General features: G+C 41.7%; 1 protein-coding gene across 10 annotated transcripts in view; it reads left to right on the plus strand.

Annotated features, from left to right (window-relative positions):
- Positions 1-17,014, plus strand: part of astn1 (astrotactin 1) — a 587,946-nt gene that overhangs the window by 551,493 nt on the left and 19,439 nt on the right. For all 10 annotated transcript variants that reach the window (XM_085141198.1, XM_085141199.1, XM_085141203.1 and 7 more), the window contains one exon: positions 3,536-3,719. In XM_085141198.1, the coding sequence (XP_084997324.1) occupies positions 3,536-3,719 (184 nt within the window). The remainder of the gene's footprint in view (positions 1-3,535; positions 3,720-17,014) is intronic.

Genomic DNA, 17,014 nt, shown 5'->3' on the forward strand with positions numbered 1-17,014 from the left:
GTATAGCACAATTCAACAACAAGGTGATTCAAAGTGCTTTACAGAGACATTAGAAACAAAAACAAATAAAAAGCATGATTTAAAATTGATTAAAACAAGCAAACAAACAAACTAACTAATTAACAAACAAACAAACAAACAAAACAGTATATAAAATCAAAACAGATAAAATCAGAACAGTAGATAAAATCAGTAGTTAAAATGTAAGTTTTGAAATTTAAGCTTAAAGCAGGCAAATATTCAAGAGTTCATTTCAAGTGATGAATGATCATGGGATCCTTTTCATGGTGAAGAAAAACCCTTTTACAACAGTCCCCAGAGGGGAAAACACTCCCCCTGTAACGTAGCTATCCATTACTGAAGTCTACCATAAAGAGGCTTTGTGGAAGACGCTTTGACAGAAGGTTCAACCTCATGAACAGAAAGGCCAGGTTAGAGACTAACTCTCAAACAGCATTCTTTGGACGGATGAAAGTAACATCAACCTGTCACAGAAGCACAGGAGTAACAGTTCATGATCTGAACACAGTGAAGGCTGCGTGATGTATGGGCACGAGTGGTTGGGTCACTAATGTTTATTAATGATGTGACAGAAGACAGAAGCAGCCAGATGAATTCTGAAGTGTACTGTGATCCATCCAGCCGTCCATTCTCTTCCACTTAAACAATTTAGGTTCGCAGGCACCCTGAAGCCTATCCCAGCTGCCGCAGGGTGACAGGCAGGGTACACGCTGGTCTGATGCAGGGCCAAGCAGAACTTGCAAACTTGATATTGTCTACAATAGTGGACAAAGGCCTAAAAGACCGGGCCAAACAGGAATAAGCCACGTGGTCAGTCAGGTTGAATTTCACTAGCGGAGTAAGACACATCACAAACATCTGCAGACTTCAAGCCATCATTACATGGAAGGACTTCAGCAAAATATTAAAGTTCAATAATGATTTTTTAAAATTTGTCCAATTCCTATTTGAACCCTATTAAGGGGCTACTTAATTTACTGTGCTTGACTGTGAAAACAATTTCCAATGTAATTGTCTAATTGTATAAGTAAAGATGTGCCACTTAATGCAGTTGGTTTTAATTACTGGAAATCTATGCATGGTGTGACATGCAGTACATGCCATGTAGTTGCTTTTACTGATGTTCTTGGCATTGTCACTTCCGAGAGGACTTACGCTCCAAGGTTTTACTTTCCTCAGTGAATTCTTCAACTTTGTTGTTGATGATTTATCCCTTTTAAAATGATCGGTAATGATAGTGAGACCAAAATGTTCATGTAAAATGACATCTGCTTTATTCATCTAAAATTGGAGCTGCAGATGTCATGATCCGTTTATTCTGATTTTGTATTGGTTTAGGGTTGAACCTGAAGTTTAGTGTTTTATCAGCCCTACCTGTGTCTGTCCTCGGTGCTCTGTTCACGTCCCCGTGTTGTAAATCAGTCTGTGGGTTTCCTGCTTTACTTTGAAGGCTCGTGTTCTGGATTTCCTGTTCTATTCTGAAGGTCTGTGTCTGTTGTCATTGTGTTCAGCTTGTGTCCTCCAGTCATCGTGTGTATTAGGATCAGCTGTTCTCCCCTCCTGTGTGTGATTACCCGATTACCTTGTGTGTGTATATTTACTGGGTGTCGGTCTGCGTTTGTCTGAGTTCTTGGTATCCTCCATCAGTCTGCGTCTCTCTGCCTTTCACCCCGTGTCCTGAGGATTTCAAGTTGCTCTTTAGTTTTCCCAGTTTAGGTTTCCGTTAGTATTCCTCATGCTTCGTTGTCCGTTTCTGCCACTGTCACCTGTAAATAAACTCTCACTCATATCATCAGTCGGCTGCCTGCATTGTGGGTCCTCCTTTCATTCCACAACACGACTGCTGCCCCAGCCGTGACAGCAGAAGAAACAGGAAGGAACACATCTTCTCCACTTATGAGGCCATTATATTTAACCCTTTAAAACCGGTCGGAGCGGGCACGCTCCGTTTTGCGTAACTATTTTTAAATCCCGGTAGCTCTGCAACCACGTGAGCTAGCGCAATAATTTTTTTTGCATATGAAACCGGAGGAGTTGTACTTACATCTTATGCCATCAGCTTGTCCTCGGTCACAGTTTCCTTCCACATATAGCTTTGCAAAAACTGCATAAAAAGCACTTGCAGGAACACAAACATAATATTCCAGAAACACGCTTTGCCGATCCGATCAGCTGTTCATAACACTTCCTACATTGGAATAGACGTCAGCGCGAACTATCGCATGTCCGCCATGACCTGCCCGAAACTGGAAGTGACGTCATTTTCGCAGAAATGTAGTTTTTTACCATCAGAGCTTCATGAACTTATACTGGTGTTTTTAAAAGTTATCTTTGACTTTATGACTTTCTGTGTCGTTTCTGGGATGCTTAGGACTCATATTGCACTGCTGGAAATAGTTTATTTTGATGCATATGCTGCTTATTTTGTAAATTTGCATTATAATATTTATTTTCGTTTTTCCTGCAGTTTATAAAAATTGGTGTATTTCAAAAATAAAACTATGAAGACACTCAAAATAAATTTCCTGTGGTGGGAAACTATTTTGTGCAACTTTTTTGTATTTACAGTTTTGAGGCCTCTTAAATTTCTCTAACTAGAAATATATGTTAAAAAACAAAAACGATTTTCAATTTTTTTGTAGTTTATTGCACTTTTTTGCGATTTATGTAATTACTATGCACTTAATGCAGACATATTGTTAAAATTTAGGCTGTAATGGTTGTATTGATGTATAGCAACTTGAAATGCTCCCAAAAATGGCTCCACAGCATGTAAACATATAATATAAGCTCTGGCAAACTTGGTTCTATGGTAGGTCTTAAAGGGTTAACAGTACCCAATAACATCTTTGTCAACATCAAAGAATCTCTTCCAATGACCCCATAGACAAACGCATATTACAGTTACTGTGTCGCTGATCCTCCATCCTTGGGTACTTCACACAAACATGTGACCTCTGACATCACTGGGAAGAAAGGGGTGCTGATCACTATCCAGTAACCAACATCCTAATTTGGGATTAGACTTATTAATATTATTTATTACTCTGCCTCGCCCACACCTTAGCAACTGACATAATTCCACATGGATTCCTGTAGTTTCCTACAGTAATTGAAATTAAGGATGCATTCGTCAGCCTGTCAGGATCACTGTGAACAACATTGTTTAAAATGGATGCAAAAACAGACAAACATTCTTCTCTTGCTATGAGCGATCTGCCCCGTCTGTCTACAGAAAGCGTGATTGAGTGTGAACTCAGCGAAGCTCCCCACCCAAACCTCAACAGCGTATCCAAAACAGCAGTGAGGCTAGCACGGATTCAGGAGAAAGATGACTTTGTCATTGGAACATCTTGCCTCGATCATTTAATATCAAGTAGCCTCAGTCAGCCTGTTCATTAAACATAAAAAAGGGTTTGAACTGATCTGAACTTTATTGTTGGGCATAGTTAACACTCATTTCCTGCTCCTATTAAAGCTGCAAATTAACCCCCGATTGTCTGTATACTTTCAGAAATTGCAGATAAGATATATAACCTGTTTAACGGCTACACCAGTGGGAAGGAGCAACAGACAGCTTACAACACTCTGATGGACCTGGGCGCTCCTACACTGCACCGTGTGCTTTACCACTACAACCAGCGCTACGAGAGCTTTGGTGAATTCACCTGGAGGTGTGAGGACGAGTTGGGACCCAGGTACGGTTATTTGACTGTTTCCTTTCTTCCTTAACGAGTCGACAAGAACAAAAGATGCCACACTGGAAAATGCATGTTTATTGAACACCACAGGCAGTTTAGTTTTACCCACGCTGGAAACGACAGGAAAAAGTGACTTTTCTGCCAGACAATTGGGACTCGGCTTGTATTTCAAAAGTGCCCACATCTCTGACGTGTAACCTCAGATCAGAAAAATGCATTCCTTCCAGCAAATTGATCATCAACTTTAACTTGATCGCCAATTTATCAGCAGAACCCAACAATATACAAAGCCCTGTAGGTCTGTCTTGAGTCAGACTTTTACAGAATACCAAAAGCCTGAGCCATCTTAATAACGTGTAGACTGCGTTCACTGTAATCAGTCTTCCAGATATGCGTGCATGTGGGAGTGTGTGTAATCCATTCATGAGTTGCCCTCCCACCAACAAAGTGCAATCTGTCATGCTGAGCTTGTGCAATTGACACTGACATCTTCAAACAATAACAGTGTGAGACTGAAGAAAGTGGCAACTAGACAAGAGTCTGGATTGGATCACAGTTTGTCAGAACAACACTTTAAAGTGCAATTTGAGCAGATAGGCCATAAACGAAACATTCACCAGCAATCCTGTAAAACCCAGAAAGCTAGCACTGAATTACAAGACATAGATGTGCTCTATTAGTGATTACTGCACCCCCAACAGCTTATAGGAATTTGTTCCCATTCTGACACAGATCTAGATAGCTACTATCAGGTGCGATGAATAAATCAACAAATTGTGTCATATATAAACATGTGTATTATAATATTCTCACTGTCTACATATCCCAAGATTACACCAATAGTACATTAGTAACTAGTTTATTGAACGAGTACTGTGCGTATCCAGAGCTTGATCTTTTTTTTTTTTACCAGTGTAGTGAATTTATGTGAATTTCTGATATTTAAGTATTAGTCTATTTAATGCAACTCATAACAAAAAAAAAATCCTAATCTGCCTCAGTTGACATTGAAACATACAGAGGGCTAATCTGTGGAGCTGAAAAAGTAAGCTAGCTGCCACTTGACGTTGGCGAGTCAATCCCCTTAGACTATGTTAAAACTGAAAACTTTCCAACACTTTCCTACAAATAAATGTTATAGTCTTTATGGATTCTTCCCTCCCTTCAAAACAACTCTGAGTGAGGTGATTTTTTTATTTTTTTGCAACTTCTTGAGTTAGCTTGTGTAGCTAATGACGTAGCACTCAACTTTTCATGCACATACGTTAACGTTTGGCCCCAAAGCTGACATCGCTGAGTGATGCTATGTTGTCCAGAACGGGCTAACGTTAGCCTACACATTGTCTTTGCATTTAACTGCTCTCTGGAAAAAAACATCTGAGTGAGGTGATTTTCTTTCTTTTTTTTTGCAACTCCTTGAGTTAGCTTGTGTTAGCTAATGACGCAGCACTCAACTTTTCATGCACATACATTAAGGTTTGGCCCCAAAGCTGACATCGCTGAGTGATGCTATGCTATCCAGAACGGGCTAACGTTAGCCTTTACATTGTCTTTGCATTTAACTGCTCTCTGGAAAAAACATCTCATCTTTTGTACCCTAGCTGTGTTTTTTGCCCAACATGCGCTGTGTAACAGCGGTCTGGCGAGGAAGGAGCGGCTAGCAGGTCCAGCGAGCGTGTGGTGTGGGGGTTAGCTGAATAACCCGAAGCCAGTTGGTTAAATCCAATAACAGACCTTTATTCGCCGTCAGCAACATTACACTTTATAATGCCAGGTCTCCTCGGCTGTACTCATCCAAGCATACATGCACGGGGATTGGTATCGCCAGCGCTAGCTTGTTACAACAGTAAGGTGTTTTCTTGGAGAATGGAACATGAGCAGCATGGAATGGCTGCCGCTAACAACACACACCCACTAGGAGACCCCCATAGCTACTACAATAGTTGGGCAACCCCCCCTAGTGGTGCTATAACCCAAAAGGGTTGTTACAGCTGCAAGCAATTTCTTTTGCACTGCACTTACATTTGGCCTGAGCATCTATTCCCACAACAATCCGCACACGTTGTCTGACGTGATCTGTTCTTGTGCATAACAACAGTTACAGCTTGAACAGAAAACAGCTCTAAATAAAACCAAAACTGTGCTTCGTACACTTTTCGGTGCAAGCGCTAATTTGTTCCACCGTTATTACAAACACATTTATAGGGTCTCCATCCACACTGTTGTTTCGACTCTCAAAGGTGGGCAGATGTGCCGCTCACAGTTTCCAAAGCGCTGTCTCTGATTGCAAAGCGGTTGTTTGCGTGAATTAGAGTTACAGGAGAAAGTCAGTCAAACTGACTGGGAAGCCGAGTGCTTTTAACCTCTGTGACATCACCGGGGCCATTTAGTAACTCGCAACCATGGAGGGCCCCAAATTTCCGCCCAAACTACGTATAAGTACCCATAATGTAAAACTGTAGCTTAATGTTTTATAAACAGAGCCATGTGTCTGATATAAAACCTACTTATAAACAGCAGTCTGTGTTACACGCTTTCGCTTTGGCAGGTGAAACTGATTAGCAAAGGCTCCCTTAATTCTGTGTTTCTCCCTCTGTCTGTGGGCTCCCCCGCCCTAAATGAAAGGTTGGTTTTAATAGGGACCATGCTGGAAAGAGTTGATGTAATTGAGGGAGTTGCTTCTGAAGTGTTCCATTAAAATACACTTACATTAACAGCCTCCCAATTTAGTTAAAGGGAGGGGTGATTAATGTTAATAAAGGCACCTCAGAGCTGGAAAAGTGGCAGAGAAGTGCATTTGAGGTGAGAGCTGGCAACAGGGGAAGGAAGTATAAACATGTTTTGTTTAGCCAAGTCATCAAATGAACATTAGACTTTCCTATGTATCTAGTTTAGAGTGAGGAAAGACCTGAGCTGTGTGCTGTCTATTGTTACCAGGCGAGCGTGCAGGCAGCGAGGTTAATGGCCTCACAGCTCCGCCGCCGTGTGTCTGAGTGTGCTGACAAGCTTCCCTGTGGCGTCAAGCAGTTTGTTTCTCTGACGTTATTTGACCGTTGGGGAAAACAAATGCAGCAGATAAATGGCCGCACCTATGCCAGGACCAAAATACTACTGATATCATTTTTAAGAAACCAAAATAACCGTCATGCATATTTCTGGCTTTTCAGGCATCCTGTGTTGATGTTGGCCCGATGCTGCAAAAACACCTCAGATCATGATGATCATTGTCATTCAGCTGAACCGGGAAAACATTTTTCTAATCTACACTAGACTCATTATGGACATATTAGGATAAAGATTGTATTTCTGTTTAATTCCAGACAGAATTTTTAATCTGTGGCTTACTGCATATTTTTCTAAGCAGATGACTGTAGAAATAAAAAAGCTAGAAAAAAACAACCTAAACTAAACATTAGGGATGGGGCAGAGCTGCTACTACTGCTTTGATGAAACTGTCTCTTTGTTCTGATTGTTCTCCTTGCATTTCGTTTGCTTTTTACTGAAGAGTAAACTTGGAAGTCACAAAATCCAGAAAAAAGCAGCTGTTTACATGTTCTAGTTGCTCCTACTTAAGTACCAGATTGTCTGTTTGCACTAAACTATCAAAGAAACTGCACCTGCATACTTTCTATTAAGCAGTGCTTCAGTATTACTGTATAGGGGAAACAGCGCTCGCCCCAATGGAACTTAAAGTCCTATTGAAAACAACGTGTTCTTTTTGTAAACATCGGTTCCCAGTGGAGTCAAAAAGAGGACTAAAGCACCATATGCTTTTGGGTAGGCCTGCCTTGTAATTAGTAAGTCAATACCGTACAAGAGTGCAGTTTTCCTTGGTTTCACAGTCAGATTTATCTCTCGCTCATCACGTTAGGTTGCAAAACATCAAGACGGCAACTGCAAAAATGCTGCTGGGCTTCGACGTCGGACTTTACTAACCAATTAGTGGCATCGCGGTGGCTACATTCAGTTCTTGGTGCCACATTTGATGGAAATGAAAATAGTAATCAATAGTCAAAGTGAAAAAATGATGCAGCAGCCTAGTCAATTTTGCTGAAATTTCATTAGAGCAATTCAAAATGGTAATCAGTTAGCCTGACAATACTGGGGCATGCTTCTAATTAGACAGTGGATGGTGTCCCGAGGGATCTCCTACCAGATGTTGACCAGGGCATCACAGACCTCTTTGACAGTCCGAGGTGCAGCCTGGTGGCATCGGATAGACTAAACCATAATGTGCCAGTGGTACGAGCGTGGGAGCCAGTCAGTGGTATCAATTCCTTCTTCCTGGGAACTGCCTGGATACTTACCATATGAAGCCAGGCATTGTTGTGCTCCAGGAGGAACCCAGGACCCACTGCACCGGTGTAGGGTTTGACAGTGGATCCTGGTACCTAATGGCGGTCGTGGTGTTATTGCCTAGCCTGTAGAGGTCTGTGTGTCCCTCCATGGATTTACCTCCTCCAGACTATGCCAGGCAAGGAGCTCAGGGCCGACTAAAGGACATCAGGCGCTCAGGCCACCCTCAAGAAGTCTGTTTGTGATTGTTTGGTCAGAGACATTCACACCAGCGTCCTGCTAGAGGTCATTTTGTAGCTCTGGCAGTGCTCATCCTCTTCCTCATTGCACAAAGGAGCAGATACCATCCAGCTGATGGGTTAAAGACCTAAGAGTAGAGTACCCTAGAGTAACTGCCTGTCTCCTGGAATCTCCCCCGTGGTCTTGAGACTGTGCTGGGAAAAACATAAAACCTTTTGGCAATGGCATGTGTTGGACTACCTGGACAAATTGCAATCTGTGCAACCTGTGCAGGGTCCAAGTATCGCCTCATGCTACCAGTAGTGGCGTTGGCCCTAACCAAATGCAAAACTAGCAAAAATTCAGTCAGAAAAGACGGGGAGGAAAAAATGTCAGCAAGCCTCCACCTCTAAAAGCTTTCATGTTGGGGCTGTCTCATTGTTGCCGCTCTAGTGCACCTGTTGTTAATTATATTAACATCAAAGCAGCTGAAACTGATACTTGAACTGGATACACTCTAAAGCAACAGCATCAATATCCCAGAAATGTGTTCCTTCTATTTATTTATTTAGTTTTTTGAGCACCTATGTGTCTGCCTCATAGAATGGCATTGTATTGCCTATATTCTAACTAATATTGGGACGTTTTACAGTAAAAAAGCTGCAAAATGCCAGAATAATTGGCATAGCTAACACCGTATGCATTGACCTGGTACTTGGTAAGAAATTGGTAGGAGGCATTTCTCATAAACATCCATGAAATTAGTCCTTGCTGTCCTAAAGCCTTGCTGTAAGTCTCTTTAGTTGTGGTTTGTTCTTAAATCAACAGTTTTGTGGTGCTTGAGAGACAATATACCTCTCCCATCCAAACACCTCAGGTCTGCTGCTGAGAGTAAACAGCAGGGTGGACACAAACTCACACACACTCAGACCACAAATGCATACCCACGCACATTTTCGTCTTCCCAGATCAGTTGGACTTGTTATGAAGAGAATTCCCCAGTTTCCCTGTCACAAACAATGAGGACAGAATAAACGAGATTTTCATTAGCTAGTCAAAATACAGATAACAAGAGCCCCGCTCAGGCTCTGACTCAATGTAAACTCGTATCAGCCAAGTAAGCAATATCTGGAAACAAATGAATGAACAAATGTGGCTTTATCTTTCTTGTGGCGGCAGATATTCAGATCTGCTGTTTTTAGAAACGTATCGGATCTCACTGACGAGAACCTTTGGCATTCTCCACGGGACATTTGTGTTGCCTTTTTCATGCAACATTGCGTGATGCTTTAACTCAAACCATAAACTCACCGAAAGACTGTCTCTCCAAGGCTCGACAATTCTCCTCCCGAGGCCCAGACCTTGTCATCGCCGGGGGAGCACCCGTCATGTTAGGCACGCCGCCTGGCTATTGACTTCGAAACGCTAGATGTTTTGGCTTGGCTGAACAGAAAGAAATCCTCGATCCTTCGGTCCCGACCGTGTCCTCGGTTGGACTCGGTGCCCTTTGATGAACTGAGAAATATTTGATCCTTTTTGTTGAGTTTCTGTCTGTTTTTCCTTGACAGTCTCTCTAATCAGGGCGCTTGCGATAATAAGTATTGTTATAGTTGGAATTTCTCTCAGGAAATCATAATCATAATCACCGCAGACTGTTTACTTTGCTCGCTGACTTTTTATAGTTGAGACAAGGATGAAAATACACACACTTGAAGCAGAAGTGCCTTTTTGCTGTTTGTCTGCTGGTGATTTATTGGTTTCTGTGATACTGAAGAATGAACAGAAATATTTACATACGCTGGTATAGACTTTTAATAGAAAATTGCATAATCAGTATCAGTACACATTGTTATGAGTTTGCTTACCAATTACATGAACCTTATCAGCAGCATCAGAGGAAACCCAGGGGACTGGTTCCACTGCAGTTAGAGTATTTTTAGCAGTTTGTGCATTTTCACCTTTCCCATTTGTAGCCTGACAGATCAATGAGAAAACTTTTTGTTCCATGTGTACATTAGATTTTAAATGTGACCCGTTACTTCACTGACTTCGTTTATTAAATTATAGTTACAATTATATCTTGTTACAAAGGCTCTTCAGTTACCTACAGGCCAGCCAAAGAGAAACGTTCAACTAATGCACTTGCTACAATCAGCTGTTTTCAGAGTTTTGAAGTGGACTACAGCTTTTGGGTAGAGATGATATGGACAGGGCTTTTATTTTTGTTGCACAAAAGAACAAGAATAAAGTGGGACTGAAGCAGCGCGGGATCATCTAGATCATAGGTGTCAAACTCTGGCCCGTGGGCCAAATTTGGCCTGCAGCCTAATTACATTTGGCCCGCGAAGCCATACCAAATTACTATTAGAGCTGGCCTACTGGTATTATACAGCTAATATATATATTGTTTGGTATTAAGCTTTGCTTGTTCCATATTCAGTTTTTCAACAAAACTTTTTTGAGTCCATAAGAAAAGATTCATTCTTATATCTGGAGGAAGATTTTTTTTTCCAATAAATATTAACGTTAGCCCGCGACTTTGTTCCAGTTTTGAATTTTGGCCCACTGTGTATTTGAGTTTGACACCCCTGCTCTAGACAGAGAATGGAACAACAGGTAGCCACCATCCAAAGAAGAGCTTTCAGTGTCTTTTAAGAAGCCCGGAGATGGTTTCCTGAAGACTACTTCAAGAAACGTCCGAAGAGAGTTCAGACTGAATATCATATAACAACTTAATCAACACTAGTGACCAAATGTCTCTCACTCTTTGTATATAACAACTTAATGCAATCAATAATAAAATTAATCAAAGAACCTTAAAACAATTTCCACATCATACAAATTTAACTCAAATCTCATATTTTGTGAACAGCAGTCACATCAATCCAATGAATTGAGAGAATGTACATTACTGATGCACGAGGAAAGTGCAAAACGTGGTCGCAGTACTATTTAGCCAAAGACTGCTCATATTTATCATCTCATTACAATAAATAAAACTTACCTACTAGCTTCCAAAGAAATATTTCCGATTGGTTTAAAACATTCACAAGTGAAGAAATAAAAAGATAATACAGCACTTAAAAGGAACATGTAACGGCGGATATGTAAAGCTATCTCATATTCACGTAATATAACGTCTGTGCTTTTATTTTGGTGACTTCCCGTGTGACCGGAAGTGAACGATGTAACGGAAACCAACTCGATGTACAAAAAAGACAGAAGAAAACAGTAAACTAATGCTAACGGAGAAAAGGGAGAGAAAAACATAGTTAAATTGTACAAAAGCGAATGGTTCTAGCTACAGTCGACAGGGGAACAAGGTTTGTAATGTATATGATTTAATTTGAGCAATCTGAAATGCATAATATGTATTATATAGTTTAATAGAAAACGGTTAGACCAGCGTAATGAGCGGTTAAAATGGTGTTACATAAATAACATGGTAATTGTTTTATTTGTTTGTCTAGCTCTTACGTTGGTTCGTTGTCTGATACAAGGCAAGGAATAATAAAGGTCATTCAACAACCATCAGTTCTGGCCTTCTCAGTTCGACTGGATGCTACAGTAAGAGCTTGACCGCCGCCATTTTGCTACACCACGAGGGCTCAAGGTTTAACGGCAATTCCCACAACGTCCAGCAGATGGCAGAAGCAGGTCAGAGAATAAAACGGCGAAAGGCACAAGGAAAATAAAGTTAAAATGGAGGATTCAGAAGAAGACATTAATGAACAGTTTGCAAACAAAGAACAAATATTAAATGAGCCACAAAATAAGGCTCAAGGTGACTCCGTGATTCCAAGGCGTTCAGAAAGAGCCAAGGTGCCAACCGAAAAAATGCTAACTTATCAGAAGGAAGAGATAAGTAAAAAAGAAAAAAGATTATTAACTCTCTATGAACAATGGAAAATACGAGTGCGAGAAACAAGAGAAAGATTAAAGTTGGACATTTCAGAGAAAGAAATGGCAGATCTTGCAGATGATGTAGAGCAAAGAAAAGATGAACTGCTAAAGTTGTACACTGAAATGAGAGGTCACATTGCACCTTCATCAGACATACGAAGAAAAACTGATGCATGTGAAGCAGTTACTCATGACATCGTGAAAGTCATCCTGGAAAGAATAAGCGGTGTAGATGGAGATTTTGATGGAGAATATGAAAGAAAACATCTACGCAGACTATTAGAACATGATTATGCCAAATCCATCTATGGTTCAACTGCAGCATCAAAACGTAGCCAACTGTCTTCAGCCTCACATCTTGCTTCAAAACGAGCAGATGCAGCAGCAGAACTAGCAGCAAAGGAGGCAGAGTACAAGATTGTACAAGAGGAACAAAGACAGAAGGAAAAGATAAAGGCTCTAGAAGAGGAGCATAAGAAACAAATGGCAGTTCAAACATCAGAGTTGGAACGCCTGAAAGCCGAAAGGGAGGTGGAAGCCGCTCGCGCCAGGTTGGACGCCTACAACAGAGAGTTATCACAACTTGATGATGCATATTCAGTTAAGATGGAAAAGGTGAACCTAGAGCACACACCCAAACACACTGTACCATCATACTCCATACCGGCGCCAACAGCCCCTCCTAGTGTCAGCCAGCTTGCACAGGCGGTACAAGACAGCATAAGAATAAATAGACTCCCCACGCCAGAACCAACGATGTTTAGTGGTGAGCCAATAAAATTTATTGAATGGAAATCCACTTTCATGTCACTTATTGAACAAACTGGCATGTCAGCAGCAGATAAACTGTACTATCTAAAAAGGTATGTAACTGGCTCAGCTCGTAAGTGCCTTGAAGGGACTTTCTTCAGAAATGATGAAGAAGCGTATAACGACGCTTGGGCAAAGTTAAACCAAAGGTACGGCCAGCCATTCGTGCTACAAAGGGCATTTAGAGAGAAGTTATCTAGTTGGCCTAAAATACAGTCGAGAGATGCTGACGGGCTAAGGAACTTTGCTGATTTTGTGAATGCATGCACACTTGCTATGCCTCACGTGAAAGGACTGCAAATACTCAATGACTGTGAAGAAAATCAGAAACTGTTGCATAAACTGCCAGACTGGATAAACACAAGATGGAACAGGCATGTAACAAAGACACTCATGGGCGGTGGTGAATTCCCCAGCTTCAGTGAATTTGCCTCCTTTCTCTCGCTTGAAGCAGAAGTAGCATGCAACCCAGTCACTTCCATACATGCACTTCGCTCCACGGAAACAAATGATGACAAAAGAAACACAAGAGAAGTCAAAAGAAACAAGGCAAGTGTATTCAACATTAACACAACTGAACGAGATGCAAAGACTAAAATATACAACAGTTCTTCATGCACACTGTGCCAAGAGTCGCATCCACTTATAAAGTGCCCAAACTTTCTGCAAATGACCCTGGAAATGAAAAAGAAACATGTAAAGGATAATAAACATTGTTATGGTTGTTTAAGGCAAGGTCATAGTGCTAAGGACTGCAAACGGCGCCTCACTTGTGAAACCTGCTCTAAGAGACACCCGACCTGTCTTCACGATGAGAACTACAGCATTAGTCTGCAAAGAGAAAAGCAAGCTCAAGTGAGTATAGACAACGCAACACAAGGGAACTCACCTGAAAGTGCAACAGCCATGGCGTTAAATATCGCTAGAGCAGAACACACAGTCAGCACCTCCATGATAGTCCCAGTATGGGTCTCAACGGCTGCTAATCCACAAAGAGAAAAACTAGTCTATGCGCTACTAGACACGCAGAGTGACACTGTTTTTATAGATCACGATGTAACACAGAAACTGCAAGCAAATGTGTGCCCTGTAAAACTCAGACTAACCACAATGATGGGTAAAAACGCAGTAGTAAGCAGCGGAAAGGTGTGTGATCTTCTAGTGAGAGGTTACAATTCAGCAACAGTGCTAAGGCTCCCAACTGCTTACACAAAGGACTACATACCCGCAAATAGAGAACACATACCAACATGTGACACGGCAAAACTGTGGAGTCATTTGTCGTCCATTGTAGATGAGATCCCACCACTCCTCAGTTGTGAGGTGAGTCTCCTGATTGGTTATACTTGTCCCCAAGCTCTGGCGCCCAGACAAGTACTCTTAGGTAAAGCCAATGAGCCATATGCCATCCAAACTGATTTAGGATGGAGCATAGTTGGCAACTCAGTGCCATGTAATGCATCAGAGACAACAAGGAGTCTCTGTCACAGAATAACTGTTAAAGAAATGCCCCCATGTACTCCCGCAGATGCAATACGTGCACTAGAAAAGGACTTTAAAGAAAACGAAATAAACGAAAAGATGGTGTCTCAAGACGACCTTAGGTTTCTTGAGAAACTTGAACAAGGCATAACACAAACAGAAAAAGGACATTATGAAATGCCATTGCCATTTAAAGAAAGGCCACAAATGCCAGATAACAGACAACTTGCCGAGAGCAGACTCAATCAGCTCAAACGTAAACTAATGCGCGATGAAAAATACAAGAGGGACTATGTCACATATATGAATGACATTATACAAAGGGGTGATGCCGAAGAGACTGATGATAATGGACCTGAAGGTGAGACATGGTACATACCGCACCATGGCATCTATCACCCAAAGAAACCAGAACGGTTACGTGTGGTGTTCGATTGTTCAGCCAGACACAAGGGTACCTGTCTTAACGACCATTTATTAAATGGCCCTGACATGATAAACAACTTGACTGGCGTGCTTGTCCGCTTCCGACAACATCAGGTAGCGCTAATGTGCGACATTGAAAAAATGTTCCACCAATTCAAAGTCAATAGAAACGATCGCGACTACCTACGCTTTTTATGGTGGAAAGGAGGAGACATGAGCAAACCACCTCAAGCTTATCGAATGGCTGTACATCTCTTTGGCGCTGTTTCGTCACCTGGTTGTGCAAATTATGGATTTAAACGTTTAGCCAAAGAGAACAGCTCCAAGTACCCCGTAGCGGCACGGTTTATAACCAGAGACTTCTATGTCGATGATGGAGTAACAAGCGTTGAGACAGTGAAAGATGCTGTACAACTCACAAGAGAAGCACGTGAACTATGTGCGAAGGGTGGACTAAGGTTACATAAGTTTGTGTCTAACAACAGTGTTGCACTCAAAGACATTCCTACTTCAGAACATGCAATAGACACCAAAACAAAGGACTTGACATTCAGTGAATCACAAACGGAAAGAGCACTCGGGATGTATTGGAACATAGAAAAGGATTGTTTTACATTCAACAGAGCTGTAAAGGACCAACCCCCAACCAGACGCTGCATCTTGTCCACAGTTGCAGCAATATTTGACCCCTTGGGTTTCATTGCTCCGTATGTTCTCAACGGCAAAAGAATCCTACAGGAAATGTGCCGCCAAGGTACAGACTGGGATGATCCACTCCCTGAACATCTCAACTCGCAATGGCAGTGCTGGAAAGAAGATCTGCACAACCTGAAAAGGTTGCAAATAAACAGATGTTATGTTCCTGCATCGTTTGGAGATGTGGTAAAAAGAGAATTGCACCACTTTTCTGATGCAAGTACGACAGGATATGGACAATGCACTTACCTAAGACTGATAAACAAAAACAAAGAGGTACACTGTAGTTTTGTAATGGGCAAAGCTCGAGTCTCTCCAACAAAGGTTACCACAATTCCGAGGCTAGAGTTGACCGCAGCTGCAGTATCAATCACAGTAAGCAGCATGCTAAAGGAAGAGTTGCTCTATGACAATGTGGAAGAGTTCTTTTGGACAGATTCAAAGGTCACGCTGGGGTACATTAGCAATGAAGCAAGACGCTTCCACACATTCGTTGCCAATAGAGTGCAAAAAATACGTAACAATACTGCACCACAGCAATGGTTCTATGTACCGACGAGTGAAAACCCCGCTGACATAGCATCAAGGGGCACATCAGTAGCGGAACTGCTATCATCAAACTGGCTCACAGGCCCTCAGTTCTTATGGGAAAGGAAGTTAAATCTTCCAACTAAAGAGTCTATTGAACTTTTGGTGGGAGATCCGGAGGTGAGAAAAGTGCAAACACTCAACAGCCAAACTACAGAACACAGAAGTCTCTGTGACCGTCTCACAAGGTTCTCATCCTGGTCACACGCTGTCAGTGCCATAGCACGTCTCAAACGTTTCCTACTCAGAGACAAATCAAAGTCACTCAGCACTGTAACTGAAAGACAAAACGCTGAAATGGTGATTATCAAAAACTTACAAGGACTAACATTTTCAGATGAAATAAAGACATTAAGCAAAGGAAAGGCACTACACGAGAGCAACAAAATGTACAACTTGGATCCTTTCTTGGACGAAGACAATGTGCTCAAGGTGGGAGGAAGGCTACAACACTCATCGCTTCCTAACACATTCAAACACCCAACTGTCATTCCAAGAGACCATTATATTACAAAACTCATAATCGCTCACTGTCACGAAAGAATAAATCATCAAGGAAAGAGCTTCACAATGAACGAAATACGGTCCAGCGGTTATTGGATTCCCAAGCTAAGTCAAACAGTATCGGACTACATCCGTCAGTGTGTGACATGTCGCAGACTAAGGAGAGCTGTGGAAGGACAAAAAATGAAAGATCTCCCCACAGAAAGAGTTGAACACTCTCCACCTTTCACATACTGTGGTATGGATGTTTTCGGCCCGTTCCTAACCAAACAAGCAAGAAAAGAAAACAAAAGGTACGCTCTCCTTTTCACTTGTTTCTACTTACGAGCAGTACACGTAGAAATGTTAGAAGACCTGACTACGGACGC

This window comes from Neolamprologus multifasciatus, chromosome 18, assembly GCF_963576455.1.
Source record: "Neolamprologus multifasciatus chromosome 18, fNeoMul1.2, whole genome shotgun sequence".
In the NCBI taxonomy this organism is placed as follows: Eukaryota; Metazoa; Chordata; class Actinopteri; order Cichliformes; family Cichlidae; genus Neolamprologus; species Neolamprologus multifasciatus.